Source organism: Panthera leo (assembly GCF_018350215.1).
Source record: "Panthera leo isolate Ple1 chromosome E1 unlocalized genomic scaffold, P.leo_Ple1_pat1.1 chrE1_random_Un_scaffold_50, whole genome shotgun sequence".
Lineage (NCBI taxonomy): Eukaryota > Metazoa > Chordata > Mammalia > Carnivora > Felidae > Panthera > Panthera leo.
In genome coordinates, this window is record NW_024962227.1 from 185,101 (window position 1) to 207,799 (window position 22,699).

At 46.2% G+C, this 22,699-nt stretch overlaps 1 protein-coding gene and 1 long non-coding RNA gene across 2 annotated transcripts; one reads left to right on the top strand and one right to left on the bottom strand.

Moving 5' to 3' along the window:
* Positions 1-242: 242 nt before the first annotated feature.
* Positions 243-22,404, bottom strand: LOC122212770 (integrin beta-3-like). Its single transcript, XM_042926722.1, has 11 exons — positions 22,378-22,404; positions 21,268-21,463; positions 19,880-20,132; positions 18,160-18,322; positions 17,372-17,533; positions 14,490-14,585; positions 13,975-14,064; positions 13,137-13,271; positions 11,261-11,690; positions 1,750-1,804; positions 243-296 (listed from the first exon to the last, which is right to left on the bottom strand). Exons 1-11 carry the CDS (start codon positions 22,402-22,404, stop codon positions 293-295), a joined length of 1,611 nt encoding a protein of 536 aa, XP_042782656.1. The 3' UTR covers positions 243-292.
* LOC122212776 lies at positions 3,096-5,504 on the top strand. The gene is made up of 3 exons (XR_006199298.1): positions 3,096-3,174; positions 4,557-4,701; positions 5,397-5,504. It is a non-coding gene; the product is annotated as an uncharacterized LOC122212776 (long non-coding RNA).
* Positions 22,405-22,699: the final 295 nt, after the last annotated feature.

The following is a 22,699-nucleotide window of genomic DNA, read 5'->3' on the forward strand; positions in this document are numbered from 1 at the left end:
GATATTCGTGGGCTTATCTTTATGGGAGTAAAACATAACAACAGTTATCCTCAAAGACTGTCTCATAATCAAAGTTGAAGAAATACTGTTCTAGATATTTTTTTGTTTTTTAAAAAACTCTATCTTATTTGAAGAGGAAAACTCAAGTATTTTTGCAAAAGCTTTCCGTTGCAGAGCAACGGGACAGACTAAAGGTAGCTCACAAAATAAGGGAACATTTCTTACGTGTTATTTTTTTTTTCTCCAAATTCTTCTACAGAGGTCCAGACAGATGGGCTACGTTTCCTTTCTATTAACTGAGGAGACAGAGAAGACTTGAGGACTGAAGCTTGTCACCACTGTCCTGAATGTACTGAAATCCTAACAGCTTTAGCTGAAAAAATGTCCAAAGCAGGCAGTGAAAATACATTTCAAATAGGACAGACTCCAAACTCTCTATGCTGGAATCCCAAGGCATGGAGGGAAAACTGGCTCCTTGGAGGAAAGCAGTTGAAGAAATAAGTAGAGTGATCTAGACCCTATTCCAGTATGTTTGAAGTACTTGGGGATAGAATAACCCCTTTCCTTTATTCATCTACATAGGTTCATGAGCCATGAGAACATGACTCCCCATGCGAAGCTCCTCAATACAAGACATCTAACGGCATCACGTAGATCCTCTCTCAGGGGTTGGGCGGGGGGAGGGGCGAAGCCTAAAGAATCTGAAATGGTGAGCCCATGTTTTAATTCAAGTTCTGAGAACAGCCTTGAAGAGGAGTTTCTGGCAGTGAGGAACAGCCCAAGAAGCAAGGGCCCCGGAATCAGGCAGACCTAGGTCTGAATTCTGGCTGTCACTTCCTGGTGAAGGGACTTAAGTAACGAACGTCTCCGAGTCTTTTTAGCAGCATTTACCTCATAAGGCAATTTGAGGATTAAAGGAAAGAGCATGTGCAAAGCACCTAGCATAAGGCTGGGCACAGAGTGGGTGCCTAGCAGTGACGATGTGATATTTGCACCAGGCGGTGAGCAGGAAGCCTGGGGATGCCCATAGGTGGCATGGCCAGGAGCTCCCGAAGCATAGGGAAAAGGAGCTCCCTGCTCGAAAGGTCCTATTCCAGTGAGAAGCTGACTCCAAGGGACGACGCCCAAAAGGCCGGTTGTCATTCAGGTCCTACCTAGTGCCAGGGAATGCGGAATTGTATTACTCGCGAAGCTTCTTAAGTGGTTCTGTCACTTATTGACAGTGTGAACCTAGGCAAGTCACCCGATGTCTCTGAGTTTCAACTTCCTCATCCCCGAAATGAGGATGATACTACCTGTATCACAAGAGTTGCTGGAAAAACGAAAATGAAGTGCCGTGTGAGGGGCCACATCCGGAGCATTTCCCACGTGCCAAGCTCTATTCTAAGAGTTTAAGACACACTGTCTTACTTGCAGCACAAGCGAAAGGTCTCAGCGTAGTGCCGGAGCGCAGTAAATACCTAACAGAGGTAGGTATTAAAGAAATGATATGGGGCAGAGGAGCAACTACCATGCTTCCCAGAGAAAGAAGATGCCTTGGCATATACGTGGGAAGAATCAGATGCAGCTGGGAGAAGAAAAGTAACAGTTGGGTATGACTATCGCAAAGCTTCTGAACTACCACACACGGAAAATAATAAAAGTTACCCTAAATCACCCCAAAAGGACAGCCCTGAGTTGTCATCTTCATCCTTAACGTTGATGCCTTTCTGAATCTGAGAAGAAGCTGTCAGGATTTCCAGTACATACCAAAAAGCGATGACAATATCCTGAAGTGTGTCAACTTGTGTGGGCACGCAGCCGTCTAAAAGGAAGCAGATGGCGGTTGACTGGGGGAGCGTTAGGGCGTCTCTGTGACTGCGGCTCGACTTTGCCTTCAGAGGGTGGCCACACCTACCTCAACGATATTCTCAACAATAATTCAAAAGGGGTAAGGCTTAGATTTTCCTTATTCTCCCTTAGAGCTTATGTTCTTGGCACAATACTGATGCGCCACAGACGAGCCAGCATGTGAATGTGCTCTATCCCGATAAGGTACAGCCTTTCTACATCGTAGAGTCCTTCGGCTTCTAAACTCATGGAGCTCGTACTGTTAGAAGCAATGAAGTGAATTTTTTAAAATAAGCCATCGGTCTGCACCTGTGTAGGTGAATGAAGGAGAAGCACTTTAAAGTCAGGAAAAAAAAAGTATACTTAACATTTAGGATTATCAACCACTGTTGGTTTTCCATAATATATTTCATTCCTGATTTCATCTGAAAGAAATAGGATTATTACTACCATTCAAAAAGTGGTACCTTATTAATAAACTCTTGGCATGGCTTTGAGGTGGATTTCAGATTCAAAATAGACTTTACCACACCGCTAACGTGTTCACTCAGTGTTTATCAATAACTTAAGAGGCTTCATTCAAAAAACTTACTGAGATAGAATTACCTGAAACCCAGGGGTGAATCGAGGCCTTGTAGGGTCTGGACCTCATCTACTTTGGGAAATCCTGCCTCATCAAAACATGCAAAATTATGCGTACAGGAACTGCGAGGGTCCCTCCCAAGACTTCGGAAGGGGCCTATGTAAGTGAGAAGACCTGAAGTTTAAGCTTCAGTCAGTTCAAGATAAATCCACCTCAGCTGGGGCCCAAAAGGTTTACAAACTTATTTAATGCTGGAGAAAATATTGTTTCAACTTATAAACACCCCAGTAATTAAGTCACATAGGTAATAACGTGACTGAATTCACGGGATGGCATCTCCCTTGCGCATGCTCTCTTTCTCTCAGAATAAATAAACGTTAAAAAGAAAAAAGAAAAGAAAAGTTTGGCCCCAAACAAGGAGCCCAACCTCCAATACACACTTACTGTACTGTGATAATTTTTTGGAAGTTAACTGTGAATTCGTTTTAGTAGTACAGCTCTATTCAAACCACATTGAAAGGGCGGGCCTACGCCGGCTGACTCCATCTTGTTCTGTGTCCTTCACCTTGACCACACCTCCTCCCCTTGAGTAACCCCCCCCCCCCCACCTGCCTAACAGCACTCTTCCCCAGGACCCTTCCCCAGCCAATCAGCTGAGGCCACAGCCATTACCTCACCAACTGCCCCTAGGCCCCCATAAAACCTTTGTCCTTTTGAAACTGGCTCTCTCTCCCCGGTATCTCACCTCTGCATCAGTGCAGGTAAGGGATTGAGCTCGAGCTAGCTCGAATAAAGGCTCTTTTGCTTTTACATCGGACTCGGCTCCCTGGCGGTATTTGGGGATCACGAATTCTGGGCATAACACACATGACATGAGTATTAATTTATTCTCAATACCAGCTAGCTCTGGTTCTTTAATTACCTTTTTCTGTCATGTAAGATCGATGAGGGAGCATGAGGCAAGTTGAGGGCAAAATACAAGTTAGCACATGCCCCCGCCCCAGGTGGGATATGTGTGATTCTGGCTGCTCGAGGACAAAGGAAAGGAAAGAAAACAAATGGTTAACTGATAAGAGATCTCAGTCGGGCAAGATAGGAGTTTCCATCAGTTTACAAATATCTTAGTAAATTACAAGAAAAAGGCAATCTTATCAATAGCCTAATCGCCAGAAACCTACAGAATCAGCTTCCTGGAGCCCCAACATCACCCCTCCATAGTGATATGGGGAACAAAGGCAAGAAGGAAATCTCAGGTAAAATTAAATTTCCTTATAACCTGCAGCCTATTGACAGATACTTGAGGCAGGCAAATAAAATATTTCTCCAGGAACTCCCTACTGTCTTAATGCTTTGCTAGACGGAAAAACAACCTTAGCTTGACAATAGCAAGGCCTCTGGTATCTTAGGAGTCCTCTTTCACATATCACAGTCCCTCTGGAGACTTCCCTTTTGACTTGACCTCCCAATTCCATAGCATATAACCTGTCACTCTTCACAACCCCAGTGCAGTTCTTTCTGCCCACGGTCCTGTCCCTGTGCTTTCATAAAATCGCCTTTTTGCACCAAAGACATGTTCAAGAATTCTTTCTTGGCCGTCGGCTCCCGACTCCCCACCATCTCCCCAAAACTTCATCAAGATGAACGTGAAAACTCAACACAAGCAAGTTGTTGCCTTGTCCACGACAAATCTTTTCTATTCCACAACCATCCCCTACTTTGTCACCCCCTAGCTCGTTACCCTGCTGCACTGATGCCAGCATGGCTCACATACGTTTTCCCATCAACGGCCATCTTTTTCTCCTTCCAGTATGAAAGATTCTTGGGGACAGTCCCTGTGTATTCTTTGTACCCCCAGTACTTAGTACACTGTCGACACAGAGTGCGCGTGGCACTGAGTGTTTTTCAATGAATTCATTCATTGTTATCAACGGATTCCACCCTATTTTGTCCTGTATTGCCTACATAACTATGAAATTCAGATTCTTAGAAGAGACTCTCGGTGTTATAAGATGCTTAGTAGAGGTGGTGAGTTTTAAGACATTATATTGACACCACTAAAACCTCTTGGTGGAGAAACTCAATGAGCCCGTTCTCTGGCATGCCGGCAAAACAAAAAACTGACCCTCAGTATTCTTTCCCCAAGTTAGGCATCAGCAAATTAATGAGAGGAGAGAGGAGGCCCCTGCTCTTGGGCACCCGCAGGAACTTACTCCAGCTCCGGACACACCGTAAACACTTTCATCTAATGGAAGATAAGTTGTGAAATCGGATTTCTGAACCACAAGACAGTAAGACAGTCTTTTCCAGCGTCTGCTTTAGAGGAGGGTCTTCAACCTTGAGTCTAAAAATCCCCCTCAGGCCACTGAACATGTCCAGTATGATTTGCTTTTTTACAGAGAAATCACAGAATTTTCCGGCTGAAAGGGAATAACACACTTCTTAATTGAAGAGTGGTCAGGAAAGAAAACACATGGAGAGCAGTGCCCTGTGGCAGGCATTCAGGAGTTCTTTCTGCTTTCCTGATGGCTCAAGAAGCACCCACACCTTTTGCTGCCTGGAGAACTCTGTGCTAAACTTCGTTCTTTGAAGTTCTCTTTTGCATAGGAAACTTGCACATGAGCAGGAATCAAAGTTAAATTCAAAAGTGGATTTCAAGGACCATGCACACCTTGGGGAAGCATCACTGTCACGAATTCCCATGATAATACTGACTTGGGTGTTACTTGCTTGGGGCTTTCATTGCCCACACAAAGCTGGGTACGAGGGAGGGCAGAGAGTGCCATTTAGGAGTTAAGACAAGTCCCTTGGCCTCTTTGTACCTTAGTTTCCTCATTTGAAAAAAAAAATGGATTTTAAGACCTACTTTCCAGAATTCATACTGGGTTTATTAACACACACCTAACCAATCACTGTATGATATTTTTACATGTAGTTTTTTTTTGTTTTTTTTTTTACATGTATTCATTTTCTATTTCACTTACAGCTTGTGTAAAAACGGCATTCCATGCCAGGCCTGAAATGTTCCAAAGCTCAGTTCGGTGAGTAAATTGCAACGAAGATTTCTACACACACACACACACACACACACACACACACACACACACACACACACAAAACAAGACACAAACAAAGAGAAAAAAAAGATATTCTTTCAGAATATTTATCCTTTGGCAGTGATTCTAATTTATAGATAATGAAACATAACCACAATACTCTCTCCATACACTAAAGAAATCTCACTATGAAAGATACTTGCCTTTTTAAAAAAATATTTGCATGAAAGATTTATACTTTCATGTTTATACATGTGGTGCATTAGATACAAATCAGTAAATGCTCAATAAATACTTGTGTTAAGTAAGTATTTTTTTCTAGAGAAGTAAGTTTATTTCTCTAGAAAAACGTTTCACAACTTTAGCACTGTTGAGATTTATGGTTGGATAATCTTTGTTATGGGGGGGGGGGGGTGCTGCCCTGTGAACTGTAGGGTGTGACAGCAGCCCTGGCCTCCACCCACTAGATGCCAGGAGCACATCTACAGTCTGACAATCAAAAATGTCTCCAGACACTACCAAGTGTCACCTGGATGCAAAATCACCCTGGCAGAGAACTGCTGCTCTAGAACGATTCACTCTGATCTCTATAATAACTCTCACACCAAACTTTGCCACAGACAAAAAAGATTTGCTACATAATTTTAGTAGCTTTCGACTAATAAAGTTTCATTCATTCCAAATGAATAACAAAGAGGTTTACAATTAAGTTTAATACAAATTCCAAATATAATGAAATTATATTTGTAACTTACATAAACTTCAAAAAAGGTAGTGATTCAAATGTACGTCTTTCAATAGATTGTATTTTATTGCAGGATAAATCTCTAGGAAAAGGAAAAGGAAAATATTGCCTCAATTAGCTATAAGATATCTAATTAGTAGGATGGTAGTATTGAATAAGTAGCTTTTGGCTAAACTCTGAGTATTAGGAATTGTTATTTGAACCTTCCAGAGCCCCTAACCCTGTCCTCACCTTTCTTAAGAGTCTCACCTTTGTGATCTTCATACATAAAATATACAACTATAGATCTTGATAGATCTTGGAAGTAATCTTTCCTGAGAGCAGAAGAATTGATTAAATGACTGTTTGTGGCCTCATCAATTTCTAAATTATGAGCTCAAAGTTGTGATCTCCACATATAATTTCTAATATTAAAAGGGATATTCTCACATTAGCACACCTTCCTGGTTTAGTTCTATTTCTTGACACCAAGTCAATACCAGAAGAGGTAAAAGATACCTTTTCATTTAACTTGAAAAGAAGTTACTCCTCTAATCAATACCTAACTTTGAACGAACTCAGAATTATATTATCATATTAATAGAAATTTATTTTTGGTTGTACGTTGCCTAAACGGTCTATGAATTTATCAATTGCTTCAGCTGCAAGTGGGGCCAACAAAAAAACAACATGGTCCTGGATTTTTATTTGGAAACACCCATTCTTGATTATGGTTGACCCTCTTATTTCCATGGATTTCAGCCGAGTCCCTCACTTTCCACCTACATGGGTACCACCATCTTCTGACTGGCATTTTCATCTCTGGTCTCTCCCATTCTAATCTATACTGCACACAGTCACCAGATTAATTCTCCAGGAGTGGTTCTCAAATATCAGAGTCACTTGGGAACTTACTCAAGATGCAAATTCTCAGCTCTACTCTGGACTGAGTGAATCAGGAACTGTGGAGGTGGAACCTGTGTTCTGACAAGGCCTCCCGGTGACCCTGGTGCAGTCTAAAGTTTGTCCTAGAGCACTGCTGTGATAACACGGTAGCCTGGCATATTATCCAAGGCCTTCAAAATCCTAAATCCGGCTCTAGTTTCCTACTCTACAGATACCAAAGAAATTTCTCCTGCATTTTGCCTTTCACTCACTCTATCTTGCAAGCATATTCTTCCCAAGATGTCTATCTGATGATACGTCATAGCCATTCAAGGTTCTGTTCAAACAGCATTTCTCTAGTAACTTCCCTGATCCAACTTGAAGTCTTCCCCCCTCTTCTGTGTTCCAAAAACAACTTATACTTCTCATTGCCCAAATCCATTTCTTCCCCTCCCCCTCTCCTCCTCCTCCTTCTTCTCCTTCTTTTAATTTTTTAAAGTAGACTCCACGCCCAACCTGGGGCTTGAACTCACGACCCTGAGATCAAGAGTCGCATGCTCTACTGACTCAGCCGGTCAGGTGCCCCAATTTCTTCTTAATATAGTTATTCTGGCATTCCATTTCCTCTGGGCATAAACTCCATGAAAGTATGGACTAGTCTTGCTCATCTGCGTTGTCTACTGTGTTTAAAACTGATGCATGGACAAAGAACAAACTCAAATATTTATAAAATAAATTAACAGCTGGGTAGTGAGTAGAAGGAGCAAAACGACTGAAAAGAAATGTGGTTTTATGACTTTGTGGCTCCCTCTTCTGCACTTTGTCAGTGCTTCATCATCCATTTAGTGCTTAGGCGTTATGGTTTAAGCTTCTGTTTATTTTCCCTGTGAAATCATGAGTTCCTACAAGGGTGGGAAGCCTGTCTTAACCATCTGCGTGCCTATGGTACTGGGCATAGGGCCTGTCACATTCTTTTTTAGGTTTTGATTCACATTTTTTTTGAATGAATGAATGAATGAGAACACTTCACCTGACATGAAATAATTGGCTTACAAAGTACCTCATAGTAGAAATAATGAAAGGCCCTATCCATTGCGCAGTTTGTCTCTTTTGTTTTTCTCCAAACTGTGTTTGTAATGTTTGGAGCCCAGATGGCAGAGGTAGCCAAGAAGACCAATACAAAGTGGTTGTCCCCTAAGACTTGGAAGGTTTGATAATTTGAAGGACTATTTTTAGTGTCATATGAGATTCTTTTTACTCACTACCCTTAAGCCTTCCACATTTGCAAGAAGAATCTATTTTCTAAAGCACATCATTAATAAGGATTAATGAGGGGCGCCTGGATGGCTTAGTCAATTGAGCATCTGACTTCGTTCGGTTCAGGTCATGATCTCACTGCTCATGAATTCGAGCCCCGCATCGGGCTCTGGGCCAACAGCTCAGAGACTGAAGCCCGCTTCGGATTCTGTGTCTCCCTCTCTCTCTGTGCCTACCCTGCTCATACTCTGTCTCTCTCTCTCTCAAAAATAAATAAACATTAAAAAAATTTTTAAAAAAGGATTAATGAAATACACAGCTTTGCATGGCATGGACAAAGAATAAACACTGAACCTCCATAGCAAAGAACATTAGTATCTCTGTAAGTACTATTCACTAGTAAAATGAGCTGAAATGCCTCCCTCACCCTCTAATTCAAACTGCTGTTGGGGGGTCCGTGCCTGATCTCTTTCTCCCCTAATCTCCCTGCTACCATTTTTTTCCAATCTCTGTCAAATTTTGCTGACATGAATAAAGGAAACAATGTTGTAGATAATAAAAAGAAGTCTTTTTTATGTGACTTGGGCATGTTTTAGAATGACATAGATTTATGGGGCACCTGGGTGGCTCAGTCAGTTAAGCCTCCGACTTCAGCTCAGGTCATGATCTTAAGGTTTGTGAGTTCGAGCCCCATGTCGGGCTCTGTGCTGACAGCTTAGAACCTGGAGCCCACTTCGGATTCTGTGTCTCCCTCTCTCTCTCTCTCTCTCTGCCCCTCCCTCACTCATGCTCTGTCTCTGTCTCTCTCTCTCTCTCTCTCTCTCTCTCTCTCAAGAATAAATAAACATTAAAAAAATTTTTTTAAGTTTTTTTAGAATCAAATTGTTTTTTTAACATTTCTTATTGAGAGACAGAGACAGAGCATGGGCACAGGAGGAGCAAAGAGAGAGGGAGACACAGAATCTGAAGCAGGCTCCAGGCTCTGAGCAGTCAGCACAGAGCCTGACGCAGGGCTGAAACTCACAAACTGCAAGATCATGACCCGAGCTGAAGTAGGATGCTTAACCAACTGAGCCACCAGGTGCCCCCTTTTTAATTTTTTTTTAAAAGAATGACATAGATTTACCTTTCTAATCAAGTTTTCATATACATATATATATATACATATATATATACATATATATATGTATATATATATATAAATTTTAAAGTTTATTTCTTTGAGAGAGAGAGCGAGCTCAAGCAGGAGAGGGGCAGAGAGAGAGGGAGAGAGAATCCTAAGCAAGCTCCACAGGGTCAGGGAGGAGCCCATCGTGGGGCTTAAACTCACAAACCCTGAGATTGTGACCTGAGCCGAAATCAAGAGTCAGTTAACCATCTGAACCACACTGGCAGCCCTTTCTAATCAAGCTTTCTTAAAGGCAGATGTTAAAGTGAACATCTGGTTGGATTAGTTCGGCTCCTTTAAGCCCCATTGCAAAGGAAGCCAATCTCCGCCATAGATTTGATCACCAAAGAAGCCAATTATAATCTGTGTTAATTAACCACACAATACACCCATAAACCAATCCTAAACAACTTGCAAATGTCTTTGATCTCTCTGTCACAAGAGGAATCAAGCCTCAGAGACCATAATCCAGCGAAAACCTATCCCCAGTGCCCCAGGAACTACTCAGGCTGCCTAGTTGCCTCTGCAAGTATTGTCAGCACATACAGACGACATTCACATTCGTTCCACTTGGTCTAGCTGGGGAAGTAGCCTAGGAGCAGTCTTTAGGGCAAGGAAAGACCAGGTTGAGATTTTCCGTGGGCCTCAAGACTTTACTGAATTTTGTAATGAGAAGGACAAAAAGTATCCTGCAGGTAGAAGGAGCCAAAATCGTAACCCCCAGTTTGCAGGCTGGGCCTCTCAATGGCAATCCTTTCCCATGTCTGTGCTGTCCAGCATGCCACGAGCCACGTGGAGCTCCTGAGCAACAGAGGAAATGAATTTTTCATTTTTCATTTATTTTTTAAATTTTTTTAAGTTCATTTGAGAGAGAGGAAAAAAAAAAAAAACCTCCAATGGGGGAGGGGCAGAGAGAGAGAGAGAATCCCAAGCGGGCTCTATGCAGTCAACACCCTGGCAGTGCAGTCAGAGCTTTAACCTACTGAGCCACCCAAGCGCCCCTCATTTTTCATTTAACTTAAATTTATTTAAATTTTATTTAAGTTATAATTCAATGTGACTAATTTACAAATAAATAGCCACACGGGGCTACTATATCTGACAGCACAGATCTAGAATCCAAAACGTTATAGTGCCAATAGCGATAACAAAATAGTGCCAGCGTGTAAAAAGAGCTTATGATTTTCCACTCATTGTTCCGAGTGTATTGGCTGTTAAACGTGCTCCATTGCCTTGCTTTTTTACTATTTTCCAAGTCTTGTCATGAAAAGACAAATTCATGTAAAATAATTACTACCAACTTTACTACGCATTCTGATACCATGCAGTTTCCGAATCTGTAACTACTAAACATCTAATTACCAGCAGCCAGAGATTTTTTTTTTTAACCTAAAAAGGGAGTTGTTCCGCATCCTTGAAATGATCAAGAGCCAGTGATTTAAAGTATTAGCAGGATGGCAGGTGGAAGAAAAGAAAATAACGGTCTTCACCTTCAGGCTCCCCCACTCGTTCCCATGCTCCAGGAGAGCAGAGGCTCCCTTCCGCTGTGTACCCCAGGAGCAAGGACGCGGGGAGCAGAGCGGAATTACAGAGAACCTCCTTCCTGTCTTCTGCCGTTGGAGTGGAAGGACCATCCCCTCGGCTCTGCCTGCTGGGCCTTCCTGTGCCCACCTAAGCCCCGGCCTAAGTTTCCAGAGGCTGTGGATGTGCGAGCGAGCGTGCGCGGGTACAGGGGCGGGAGGGTGTGCAGTTTCACTCACCTGAGCACATCTCCCCCTTATAGCGGACGCAGGAGAAGTCATCACACTCGCAGTACTTGCCCGTGATCTTGCCAAAGTCACTGCTGTGGCAGACGCACTGGCCACACAGGCACTCGCCCCGCTGGCTGCAGGCGGGCTGGCCCTCCCGGGGGCTGCACTCTTCCCGCTGCGAGGGGCGGTAGTCCTCTTCGGAGCACTCGCACTGGGACCCCAGCCACCCGGGCCCGCAGCGGCACACCCCACACTCAAAGGTCCCGTTGCCATTGTTGCAGCGGCGGCTGTAAGGCTCAGCATGGGCCTGGCACGCACAGTCACAGTCGAAGGTGACCTGAACGGTGAGGCTGTCTTTGAAGCCTACAGGCTTGATGGTGAAGGACTTCTCCCTCTCCTGCGGGCAGCCTCGCACCTTGGCCTCAATGCTGAAGCTCACCTGGGTGGAAAGGAAGACCGCATTCAAACACAGGCGCACCCTGTTATCACTCCAGCCCTGGAGGGAAAGAAGCCCCGCCCTGCCCCGCCCTGCCCCGCCCTGCCCCGCCCGGGAATATCCAAACTGGGTGTCTCATCCCCCAGCAACCTGGAGTTCCTCAGCCTCCAAATGACCAAGGTCTGCAAAGCAAAAAGAAAAGCCTGGGGACAGTTGTCCAGTTGTATCTGGTTGGGTGCACAGACATAATTTACAGTCAGGAGAGAGGTTGGTTTTGGTTTTTTTTATATATATATCTATTTTTTGGGAGACTGCAAGTGGGGGAAGGGCAGAGAGAAGGACAGAGGATCTGAAGCAGGCTCTGCGCTGACAGACTGACAGCAGTGAGCCTGAGGTGGGGCTCGAACTCACGAACTACAAGATTATGACCTGAGCTGAAGTTGGATGCTCAACCAACTGAGCCACCCAGGTGCCCCTGGATATGTGTGTGTGTGTGTGTGTGTGTGTGTGTTTTAATTCCACCTGTGAAATAAGCCAGCTCAAGCAGAACAGAACCTGTGATCTTATAAAAAAATTCTTCTCTGGCCAATGAAGCCAGCTGGACTGATTATACACAAGGTCAGTCAGCCAGACACACAAAGCACTATATGGCACCACACGATGCCACACAGTGACCAAAGGCTCAGGATCTACTGTTTAATTTCCATATAGTACATCATCACTTGTGCAGTCAAACACCTTTCCGGCCAATATTTCTTAGACAGGATATGTGCACATGTTCTAGAATATAGATAGGTGTACGGACAGATGGATGGACCTAGATACAGAAATGATAGAGATACAGATGATACCGGTGATAGAGATATAGCTATCCCCCTTTCTGCTTCCCTCCCTCTTCACCAACCCCTCCCCCCATCGGCAGAAGCAGAAGAGAACCAGTAAGGAAAGAAAGCCATAGAGGCCACAGAGGGACCTGAGAGGCAAAATGAACATTTGCGTTCTGGAAGTCTATGACAGTGGGTATTTGGTATTTTTGCCTGTTCCATTTGCTGTTGAATCTCCAGCAGCGAATGATGCCTGGCACAAAGTTGGCGCTCAGCAACTATCGGTAGATGTGACTGCCATTTCACATTGTAGAGGAAAGACAGGTATTACCTTAGGGGAGGCTGGAGACTGGGCCAAAGGTAAGAAATATTTTCATTTGCAATCAGCTGTGCATAAACAAACAGAGGTAAGCTAAACGCAAGTTTTTTAAAAATCTCCACGTAGCGGAGAAGTTTAGACAACAGGAGTCAGAGGAAAAGGTTGGCAGCTCCGTTATATCCAACTTGTAATGACCTTCGGGAAGAAGGTGCAGGGGAGGAATGGAAGGGTGCCCACAGACGCTCAGGGGCAAAGGCCAGGGTCAGAGCTGAAGCTTCAGCCCCTGCCCAGCCCAGCCCACCTCACCGTGTCTCCAATCTTGAGTCCGACACAAGACTTGAGCCCAGGGATGACCTCGTTGTTGAGACAGGTGGCGTTGAAGGATAGAGACAGCTCCTCGGGGAGGTCCCGCACTTCCAGCTCTACTTTAGAGCGGATTTTCTGAGCAGAAAGGGGGCAAAAGAAGGTTAAGGAGATGAGCCGAGAGGAAGTAGACAGGAACCAATTCCACCCCAAGTAAAATACCAGGTGGCCATGGACTCACCGCGGCAGTGCTGGGTGCTGGGGTTTGCTTACAAGCTGCCAGAGGAGAGCATCCTTAGGAGCCTATTTCTTACAATATTTCCTGCCCAAGGTCTGCTCCTCTCTCTCTCTCTGTGCCCCCTGGTGTCTAGTTGAATCTGGGTAAAATCTAAACCAGCCACACCCTCCTGCAAGCCTCAGAGACATGCAAAAAGGGAGGGCTAGCACTGGTCACCTTGGATAGTAGCTTTTTTTACCTAATTTTTAACCAACCTCATCTTCCCCTTGGCTCAGCTCCCTCTTCTCTCTATTGTTGGAGCCCTATCCCTCACCCTGTCCTTCCTCATCACCACCCCCAACCTCTCTTTCCTTTCCACCTTCTCTAAGCTCTTCCACCCACTGCTCCTGACACTCCCTGGCAATTCTTTCTGAGCCATTTCCCTCTCAGAAGGCTGCATTCCTCCCAGTGCTGGCCATCAGCCAGCCTCTAGAAGAATAAGAGGAAGGCAGTGAAGGCTGCATCGTGGACTCACATCCAGGACTCCAAAATCTGCGTTCCCTCCTGGGGAATGCCGAGTGAGGTGGATTCTTAGCAGACCCAACCCCAGTGCGAGACACTTACCCCATAAGCATCAACAATGAGCTGAAGGACGTTGCTGGAATTGGCAGACAGAACCCCCACTGTCGTCCCTGGGATGAGCTCGCTATAGTTCTAGAAGGTAAGACAGAGAGATGTGCAAGGCTGACTAAATGAAGAGGGTGATCTCAAAAGCCCTCCCCAAATCAGAATGAGGGTCTTGAAACGAAGATTGAGGGAAGGATGGGATATTTTACTTGTCACTTCCAGGAACAAACCTAGCAGTTTTGCAGCCCTGAGAAAAATTATAAAGAACTTCTCACACCCCTCTCCCCCAATAAATTACTCCCCTCCAGCACCACAAACACCAACACACCCATCCCGTGAGGTTCAAGGTTGGAGGAGAGAGACCATAAAAAGGAACCATTTGCCCCTGGGAATAGGCTGGAGGAGGGGCTTTCCCGGTTGGGAAGCATGGCCCGTGCTAGTGTGCCTGGGTTCCCAGAGACGGCTCCACCCAATACAGACCCCACTCCCGAAATCCCTGAAGGCACAGTCACCTGGTAGAGACTGACTACATTTTCCGTTACAGCAAAGATCAAATTGATGTTTTTCTGGGATAGCTTCTCGGTCATCAGCCCCAGAGAGGGATAATCCTGTAAAACGGGAGGATGTGGAAGTCAGTTAAGAATTCACCTGAATTCTACACCTTAGAACTTGGCTGATTTGGGCTGTGGCCCAGACGGTGGTGGTGCTGAAACCTTTTCACGCCATGATCAGTGTGAGGCAATGGACTAAGTGGCAACACAAACCCAGTTGTGAACTCCAGGGACAGATGAAGAGGCAAAGGCTGGTCAAAGCCAAGCATCTCAGGGCACCTGGCTGGCTCAGTTGGTTGAGTGTCTGACTCTTGATTTTGGCTTAGGTCATGATCTCACAGTTCATGAGACTGATCCCCGCATCAGGCTCTGCACTGACAGCGTGGAGCCTACTTGGGATTCTCGCTCCCTCCCTCCCTCTCTGCCCCTCCCTGCACACTGCGTGTGCTCTCTCTTTCTCTCAAAATAAATAAATAAACATTAAAGAGAACCCAGGCAGCTCAGTTGGTTGACGGGGTCATGATCTCACGGTTTGTGAGTTGAAGGCCCTCATCAGGCTTGCTGCTGTCTGCACAGAGCCCACTTCTGATCCTCTGTCTCCGTCTTTCTCCCCTACCCCACCCATGCATGCGCACGTGCGCGCTCTCTCTCCCTCTCTCTCTCAAAAATAAATAAAACGTTTAAAATAAATAAGCATAGGGGTGCCTGGGTGGCTCAGTCGGTTGAGCATCCGACTTCGGCTCAGGTCATGATCTCACGGTCCGTGAGTTCGAGCCCCGCGTCGGGCTCTGTGCTGACGGCTCAGAGCCTGGAGCCTGCTTCCGATTCTGTCTCTCTCTCTCTCTCTCTGCTCCTCCCCCGCTCACACTGTCTCTCTCTCCTTCAAAAATAAATAAACATTAAAAAAAAAATTTTTTTTTTCAACGTTTTTTATTTATTTTTGGAACAGAGAGAGAGAGACAGAGCATGAACGGGGGAGGGGCAGAGAGAGAGGGAGACACAGAATCGGAAACAGGCTCCAGGCTCCGAGCCATCAGCCCAGAGCCCGACGCGGGGCTCGAACTCACGGACCGCGAGATCGTGACCTGGCTGAAGTCGGACGCTTAACCGACTGCGCCACCCAGGCGCCCCTAAAAAAAATTTTTTTTAAATAAAATAAATAAGCATAGAAAGAAAGAAAGGAAGAAAGGAAACCAAGCATCTTTCTTCCTACTGGACTTTGATGCATTCACACCAGTTAGTTGTCAGGCCTCGTTTTTTCCCCCCACTAATTCGCTTAACAAACATTTATTGAGTGATACACATATTACAGTCTCTGCTGCCAAGGAGCTCAGAGTCTAGTGCCGAAGCCAGGTACATACGACACAAAGCGAAGTGCAGAGAGGGGCATCGCAAGGGAATGTTGGGGCTCCGAGGAGAGAGGGGCGGGTGACGAGCGGGAAGGAAGGAGGGAGCTGCAAGGCAGAACTCCGAGTCTCCCTACTCTCCATCCAGCATGTGTCAAGCCCCATTTTGAAGCTTCTTCTTGTTTTGCAACTACTGACAAACGCCTCAGCCTGGCGTGTGTAATCCTCCCCAACGTGGTCTCAGCCTTCTGGTCCACACGGCATACACCTCTCTCCCTCTTCCGCTGACCACTGAGCTGCCCCCCCCCTCCCCGCCATGGACTGGCCTTCTTTCTGGTAACCCTCCTCCTTCCTTAGGACCCAGCTCAGGTCCCACCTTCTCTGGGAGTCCTTCCTTGACTATCCCAGTTCATGATGAGCTTTCCCCCTTTGAATACCTAAAGCCCTTATTGAGCGTGCTACCCCACTGCACACTAATCAATCATGCATCTTGTATTCTTGGTAGCACGTCTCCTCAACTAAACCAAAAAGGGTAGGACCTTACGTAGTCCCTTTATCCCCCTCAGCCCCTGGTAAGGTGCCTTGCGTACATTAGGTGTCAATGATTACTGACTCACCCAGTGCCCGGTCCTGCCCACTTGGACATGGCTGACACCAAAGAACCCAAGCCACAATGGGGATGCTGGTGAACTGCGAACATGTCCCTGGGATCCTAGACCTTGCAGAGAACTCATGAGATCATCCAGCTTGGGGGCGGGGGCGGGGGGGGGGGGCGAGGAACTCCCGCCTTTACACAGGTGTACCGTTAAGCCACCTAGACAAGGAGGGGCTATACTGTCTTTAAGAGACGTAGAGTTCACACCTCCCCCCAGATGCCCAGGTATCAGTATTCTGAGGGTCTTACATTTCTTCCTGGCTTACAGCCACTTAACTCCTCTCCTGTTACTTGACCTACTAAGGCCATAGAAAACAACTTAGAAGAAGTCGTCTTCTGTATCAGCTACATCATCCTTTCACCTTCTTCCTTTTTGTCCCTTTAACCTTTCCTCACAGGAACAGATCGCCATTCTTCAGATGATCTTTGTCTCTTTTTCCTCTGTCTTCTTCCAATAATCACAAGTGAGCGCGGTATTCCAAGAAGAGGCTAATCTGTGCACAGTAGACAGGAAGGCCCGCTTCCCAGCTGGACCTGCAAAAGTCCTTTGGGTCCATTCTGGATGCCATGCTGCTGCTGCTGCTGTTGCTTCTGCTGCTGGAGGCAGGGGAGGTGGTGGCGACAATGCCACAGCCAGGACCACTTATAATGGCTGTGCAGGCCGTACCGGGGGTGAGGGTGTCCAGTTGGTATGGGGGGCAGCGGGAGGACAGGCTGAAACAAGCCTTGCACCCTGCCCAGGGGAAGTGCCGCCATTTCCACATTCACACAAAGACTCTGCCTGGGTTAGGGCAGCCTTGGCCAGAGTGAATTGGGACCATAGGTGGTACCAAGAATCTCACCATGGTAGTGGAGGCAGAGTAATGGTTGTCACTGCCAACGTGGCACTGCCCATCATTGGGCTGGACAATGCCTGCCAGCCTTCCATCCAGTGCAATATGGGTCTTGGCATCAGTGGTAAACACCAGCAAGTGGGAGGCATCATTCCTCCAGCCAATCTTCTCCTGTTAAAAAAAAAAAAAAGCAAAAGAGAGAAAGCAACTTAAGCCACATCATTGGTAGAAAACAAAGATCCAAGGACTTCCACGCGTGAAGGGCTGAACAAGTCGTCTCGAAGAGGGGCCTCAGTCCCAGTCCTCAGAACACAAGCCAGAGCTTTTCCAAGTTGAAGGTTTCTGTCTCTTAGGAAAAGAGTCTCAGCTGATTAGTTCAGGCAGCTGAAAGACACCTACTTCAACTCCAAATATAACTTTTCCAGTGATAATCACATGGCCCATCTAGAAAGCCACCGGCAAGTACGAGCCCGGGCTGGGCTAGAGAAATCCCAACTGAACACCTGCCCGCTTTGCTAAGGTTCATCCAGCCTTGACTCTGACACCCTTCTAGAAAAGGTGGGAAGATGCTCTTCCCAGAAAACATCTGGGATCACTGAGGTTCAGAAAAACGTCTGCTCTGGCCAGGGAACGATACAAACAAAGGCTGCATAACAGGAGAAATGTGCTGCTCATACTATACAAAACTCTTTGTTCCTCTCTCTTATTTCGCACAGAAACCCCCACAGTTGGACCACCTTCTTCCCCATTTTAATCTACGCCAACCACACCCGCCACTCCCTGCCGTCCAAACTCACATCACAGACTGTAGCCTGCATGATGGCATCAAAGCCACCCTCTGGGGCATCTCGGTTCCGCGACACACTCTGCTTCTTCACTTCCTCATTGAAGCGGGTCACCTGGTCAGTTAGTGTCAGCACATGTTTGTAGCCAAACATAGGCAAGCAGGTGTTCTTCATACTGGTGGAGGGAGGGAGATAATTGAAGCAGAAACCCTAACTGGAAAAGGCTGCATGAGGAGTAAGAGGGAGAAAGGGGGAGACAAGCATGGGTAGCACAAGGCCCAGGCCGATTCCATACAACCGCCACTACCCAGACTGTTCAGACTCCAAACCCCTCTAATGACCCAAGTCATCATGGTGGCTTTGCCTCCAGCTGGCCTCCAAGATAAGATAGTGAGCTATGGAACCAGTCTGCCTGGGTTCAAGTCCCAGCTCCTCCACTTACTAGCCATGAGACTGTCATATGATAGGTCAAAATGAGAGGGTCAAAATGATAGGTCATATCTCCTAAGAGTTATTGTGAGGCTTCCATGAGTTGACTCACGGAAAGCGCTTATATCAGAGTGAGGCTCCAGTTGTTACCATCACCTTGGACTTAACACCTCTCCAAGGTAACACTGACACAACAATAAAGCAAAAGCTCATCAACAACTTCATATCCGTGAACCACCAACAAATTGATAGATCTGCAGCAGACTAAACCAACCAACAGTTTAACTGATGGCTGACATCTTTACTGGGGAACTTAACAACCCAGACAGAAAGTCAAAAGGGTACCTCGTATAACTCTGAAAACGAAAAGGTAAATTCATCCATTGTCTGGCTCAGTAACCATCCTTTGAAATGATTACACTCCATGGATGTTCAGGGTCTTTACCAATTAAATAAGCCATTCAGTTATAAGCCAAAGTGTCAACAGAAACACACATATCAATTTTCAGACTATTAGAGAGGTCAGTAAATATCATTTCCACTCTTTTTATATTCCTCCAGGACTTAATCCCCCTTGCATATTAACTCTGTAGTACTCATAACCTTGATGATGAGGAGACAATGGAATCAATCCTTCCGAAATTATAATTCCTCTATTTATTCATCCATAAATGTCTCTCTACTTTTTTATCTCCTTTCCCTCTCGTTTTCTCTTGTCTCCTACTTCTTTGTAACAAGACCAAGAAGCTGATGAGTTTTCTTTCTGGAAATTCTCCACCCTTTCTTTTTTTTTTTTTTTTTTTGAATTTTTTTTAATGTTTTATTTTTGAGAGAGAGAGAGAGACAGAGTGCGAGCCGGGGAGGGGCAGAGAGAGAGGGAGACACAGAATCCGTAGCAGGCTCCAGGCCCTGAGCTATCAGCACAGAGCCCGACACAGGACTCAGACCCACAAACTGTGAGATCATGACCTGAGCCAAAGTCGGACACTCAACCGACTGAGCCACCCAGGCGCCCCAATTCTCCACCCTTTCTAAATGCCCATCTGTCTAATCCTCTTCCCAAGAGTCACAAAGATTTTGGCAGTTACTACACTCCAAACAGCCTTGGATTCTACTGCCACAATGCTCCGGATCAACAGGCCAGCTCACTTGCCAGACAGGAAGACCAAGGTAGAAAACAGACAGGATTTGGCCAGACGGCAGCCAACGAATCTACCCCAGAGCTAGAAACAGGCAACAGGACTTGCACCTGCCTGAGACAATGGCAAGTGATGCTGCCCTGGCTTCTCGGAGAGGGACTTACTCATAGCAGGGGTTTTTGAGGGCCTCTGGTGGGGAGATATACATGTACGGTGACACAGGCTTGTCCACAAAAGCCCCAAAGCCAATCCGCAAGTTACTGGTGAGCTTGCGCATCTGGGAGGCCAGCTTGGTGCCCAGGTTCTGGATGCTCCACAGATCATCCTTCATGGAGTAAGACAGGTCCATCAAGTAGTAGATGTCCACAGGGTAATCCTCCACCTGCCGGACTTGGACGGAGAAAATCTTCGAATCATCTGGAAGGCAAGAGGATGTTTGTTTTTCTCCTTTTCCCGCTCTAAGACTTAATAAGTGGATTTGGACACAGTTGGGATTGAGTAACTTCTTGATCAAACCAGACTGGAAAGCCCTGGTCCTTTCTCTTCTCCCCCTAATTCTATTCCTCTTACAATTCTTGATCCTCTTATTTTATTAATTAATTAATTAATTAATTAATTTATTTATTTATTTATTTAGAGAATGAGCAGGGGAGGGGCAGAGGGAGAGAGAAAGAGAGAGAGAGTGAGCGAGAGAGAGAGAGACCCAAGCAGGCTCCATGTTTCACGCTGAGCCAAACACGGGGCTTGATCCCACAACCGTGAGATCATGAGCTGTGCCAAAATCAAGAGTGGGATCCTTAACCAACTGAGCCACCCAGGCACCCCAATCCTCTTATTTTAACCTCTTTTTTTTTTTTCCACCTAAAATTCTCCACCCTTTCTAAATGCCCATCTGTCTAACCCTCTAGGTCCCAAGGGTCACAGAGGTTTTGGCAGTCACAACACTTTCAACTCTGTAAAAGGCACGAACTATGTCCCACCCTCCTCTGAACCCCCTAGCACCTAACACATGCCTTGCATGAAGAGGGTATTTGGTAAAATTCTTCTTGATGTAATTGGAGAGTCTAAATCAATGCTTCAAAAAGCCTGTCTCAGCCTAATCCTTGTCCCCCGAAAGTCTCCTGCCCCTATTTTATCTGCTGCCATGCCTTTGCCCTAATCTTACCTGGAAAGGGGGCTTACAATTACAGATTACTTTCTCATTTTGTATCTCATCGGAGCCTCAACACAAAGCTATAAGTTAGGTAAAACAAGCATTGGGAAAAGAAGAAATAAACATTTTTTCCAGTTCCTACTATCTTAGAAGAGTTAAGTAACTTGCGCAAGGTCAGATAGCTAATATATGGGGCAGTCAAGATTCAAACTCAGATCTTTCTGATTTGAAGTCCCAATACCTTTCATTTTCTTCTGTTCTCCTGCCCATACCACCCCCAACATCCTTCTCTTCCCACCCCATTTCCATTGTGAGCTACATCCCCAAGGTTCAGGCCTCCACCTTGTACCCTGTGCCCATCTGTCCGGGATCTCTCCCCAGAAAGAGCCCCATCCCTACCTGGCCGGAGCCGGAGCGCAATCCTCTGGGGGCTGACTTGAGTAATCTGGGAGCTGTCTCCAGAGCCCTTGTCGCTGAGGGGCCTGGCCTCTAAGATGCGGGCCTCACTGACGGGGAACTCGATGGACTCCAACGCACAGTCATCCTTCAGCAGATTCTCTTTCAGGTTACAGCGGGGCGAGCCCAGAGGGAGGGCCTGTAAGACAAGAGCCCAAGGTGAGGCCCTGTGGTCAGAGCCATGTGGCTCTCTGCGTCCTCCAGGCTTTGCCAACTCCCAACAGCCTAGAGTTTACCCAGCACTCCGGAGCTAAACCAGCATAAATGAACTCGGGTGGTCCCTCCTAAGAGAGCCCATTGTACAGAAGGGGAAAATTGAGGTACCGGAAATGCTGGGTGAGCGCCTGTTGGTGGATTGATAGCTAGGAAGAGGGCCAGTAGAGTAGGATGCCTGCTAGACCAGCAGTTTTCAAACAGAAATGCAACCCGCACGTGAGTCCCAGAAATCAATGTAGAGGATCTCAACCATCAATGTATTAAATAAAGTACAGAGCACAGGAGTAGACTGGCAGAGACTCTTCAGCACTGCCTCTTACTAGCTGGCTCCGAGGGCGAGTCACGGAAGCTCTCCATGCCTCGATTCCTCAGCTGTCATGTGAAGATAATAATAGCGCCCCACACAGGGATGTTATGCAGGACTAAATAAGACAATGCACATGAAACACAGAGTATAGTGCCTGCCTGAGGATAAGTGCTCAATAAAAGGTAGCTATTGTTATGAGATGCTCTATAAATAGTTCCTGGATAAGTCGGTTATAAATAAACTCCACAAGCTGGGGCGAATCCCATGATGCCAGGCACTGACCAGAGCCTCCCCTATCACTTTAAGCTTCCTCCCTTACCCTGGACACAGGGCATTGAGCGCCCTTCCAAAAACCCTGGCGTATATCCCACAGCCCTTGGAAGCTCTGTGTGTGTCTACACTGGAGTACTGAGTGGGGGGCATGCTGCACTGGAAAGAAATCAGGAAACAGGCTCAATGCTAGGTCTACCACTAATGAGCACGTGACCCCAGATAAGTCATTTCACGCCTTTGAGCCTCAGTTTCCTCACCTGTGGGACGAGGGGGTCAGGTGACATGGTGTTTTCAGTTCCTTCCTGCTCTGACGTCCAGCACATTTAGCCAGCACTAAATGTGGGCACAGATCCAGGAGGGCTCCTTGCCAGGTTGGGAGAACTGGCCGGAAAGCCGGAAAGCCCTTCCCTGGACCTATTTCACAATATTTAGGCCTTCAGGCCCTCGATCCTCACCCCCATCCCTACCCACTCCCTCTCACAACCATTTCCAGAAGTCAGCTGAACAGCCCGCACCAATATCCCAGAAAAACTGGTGTTAACATTTACTGAGAACTCACCGCATATCCCGCACAGCGAC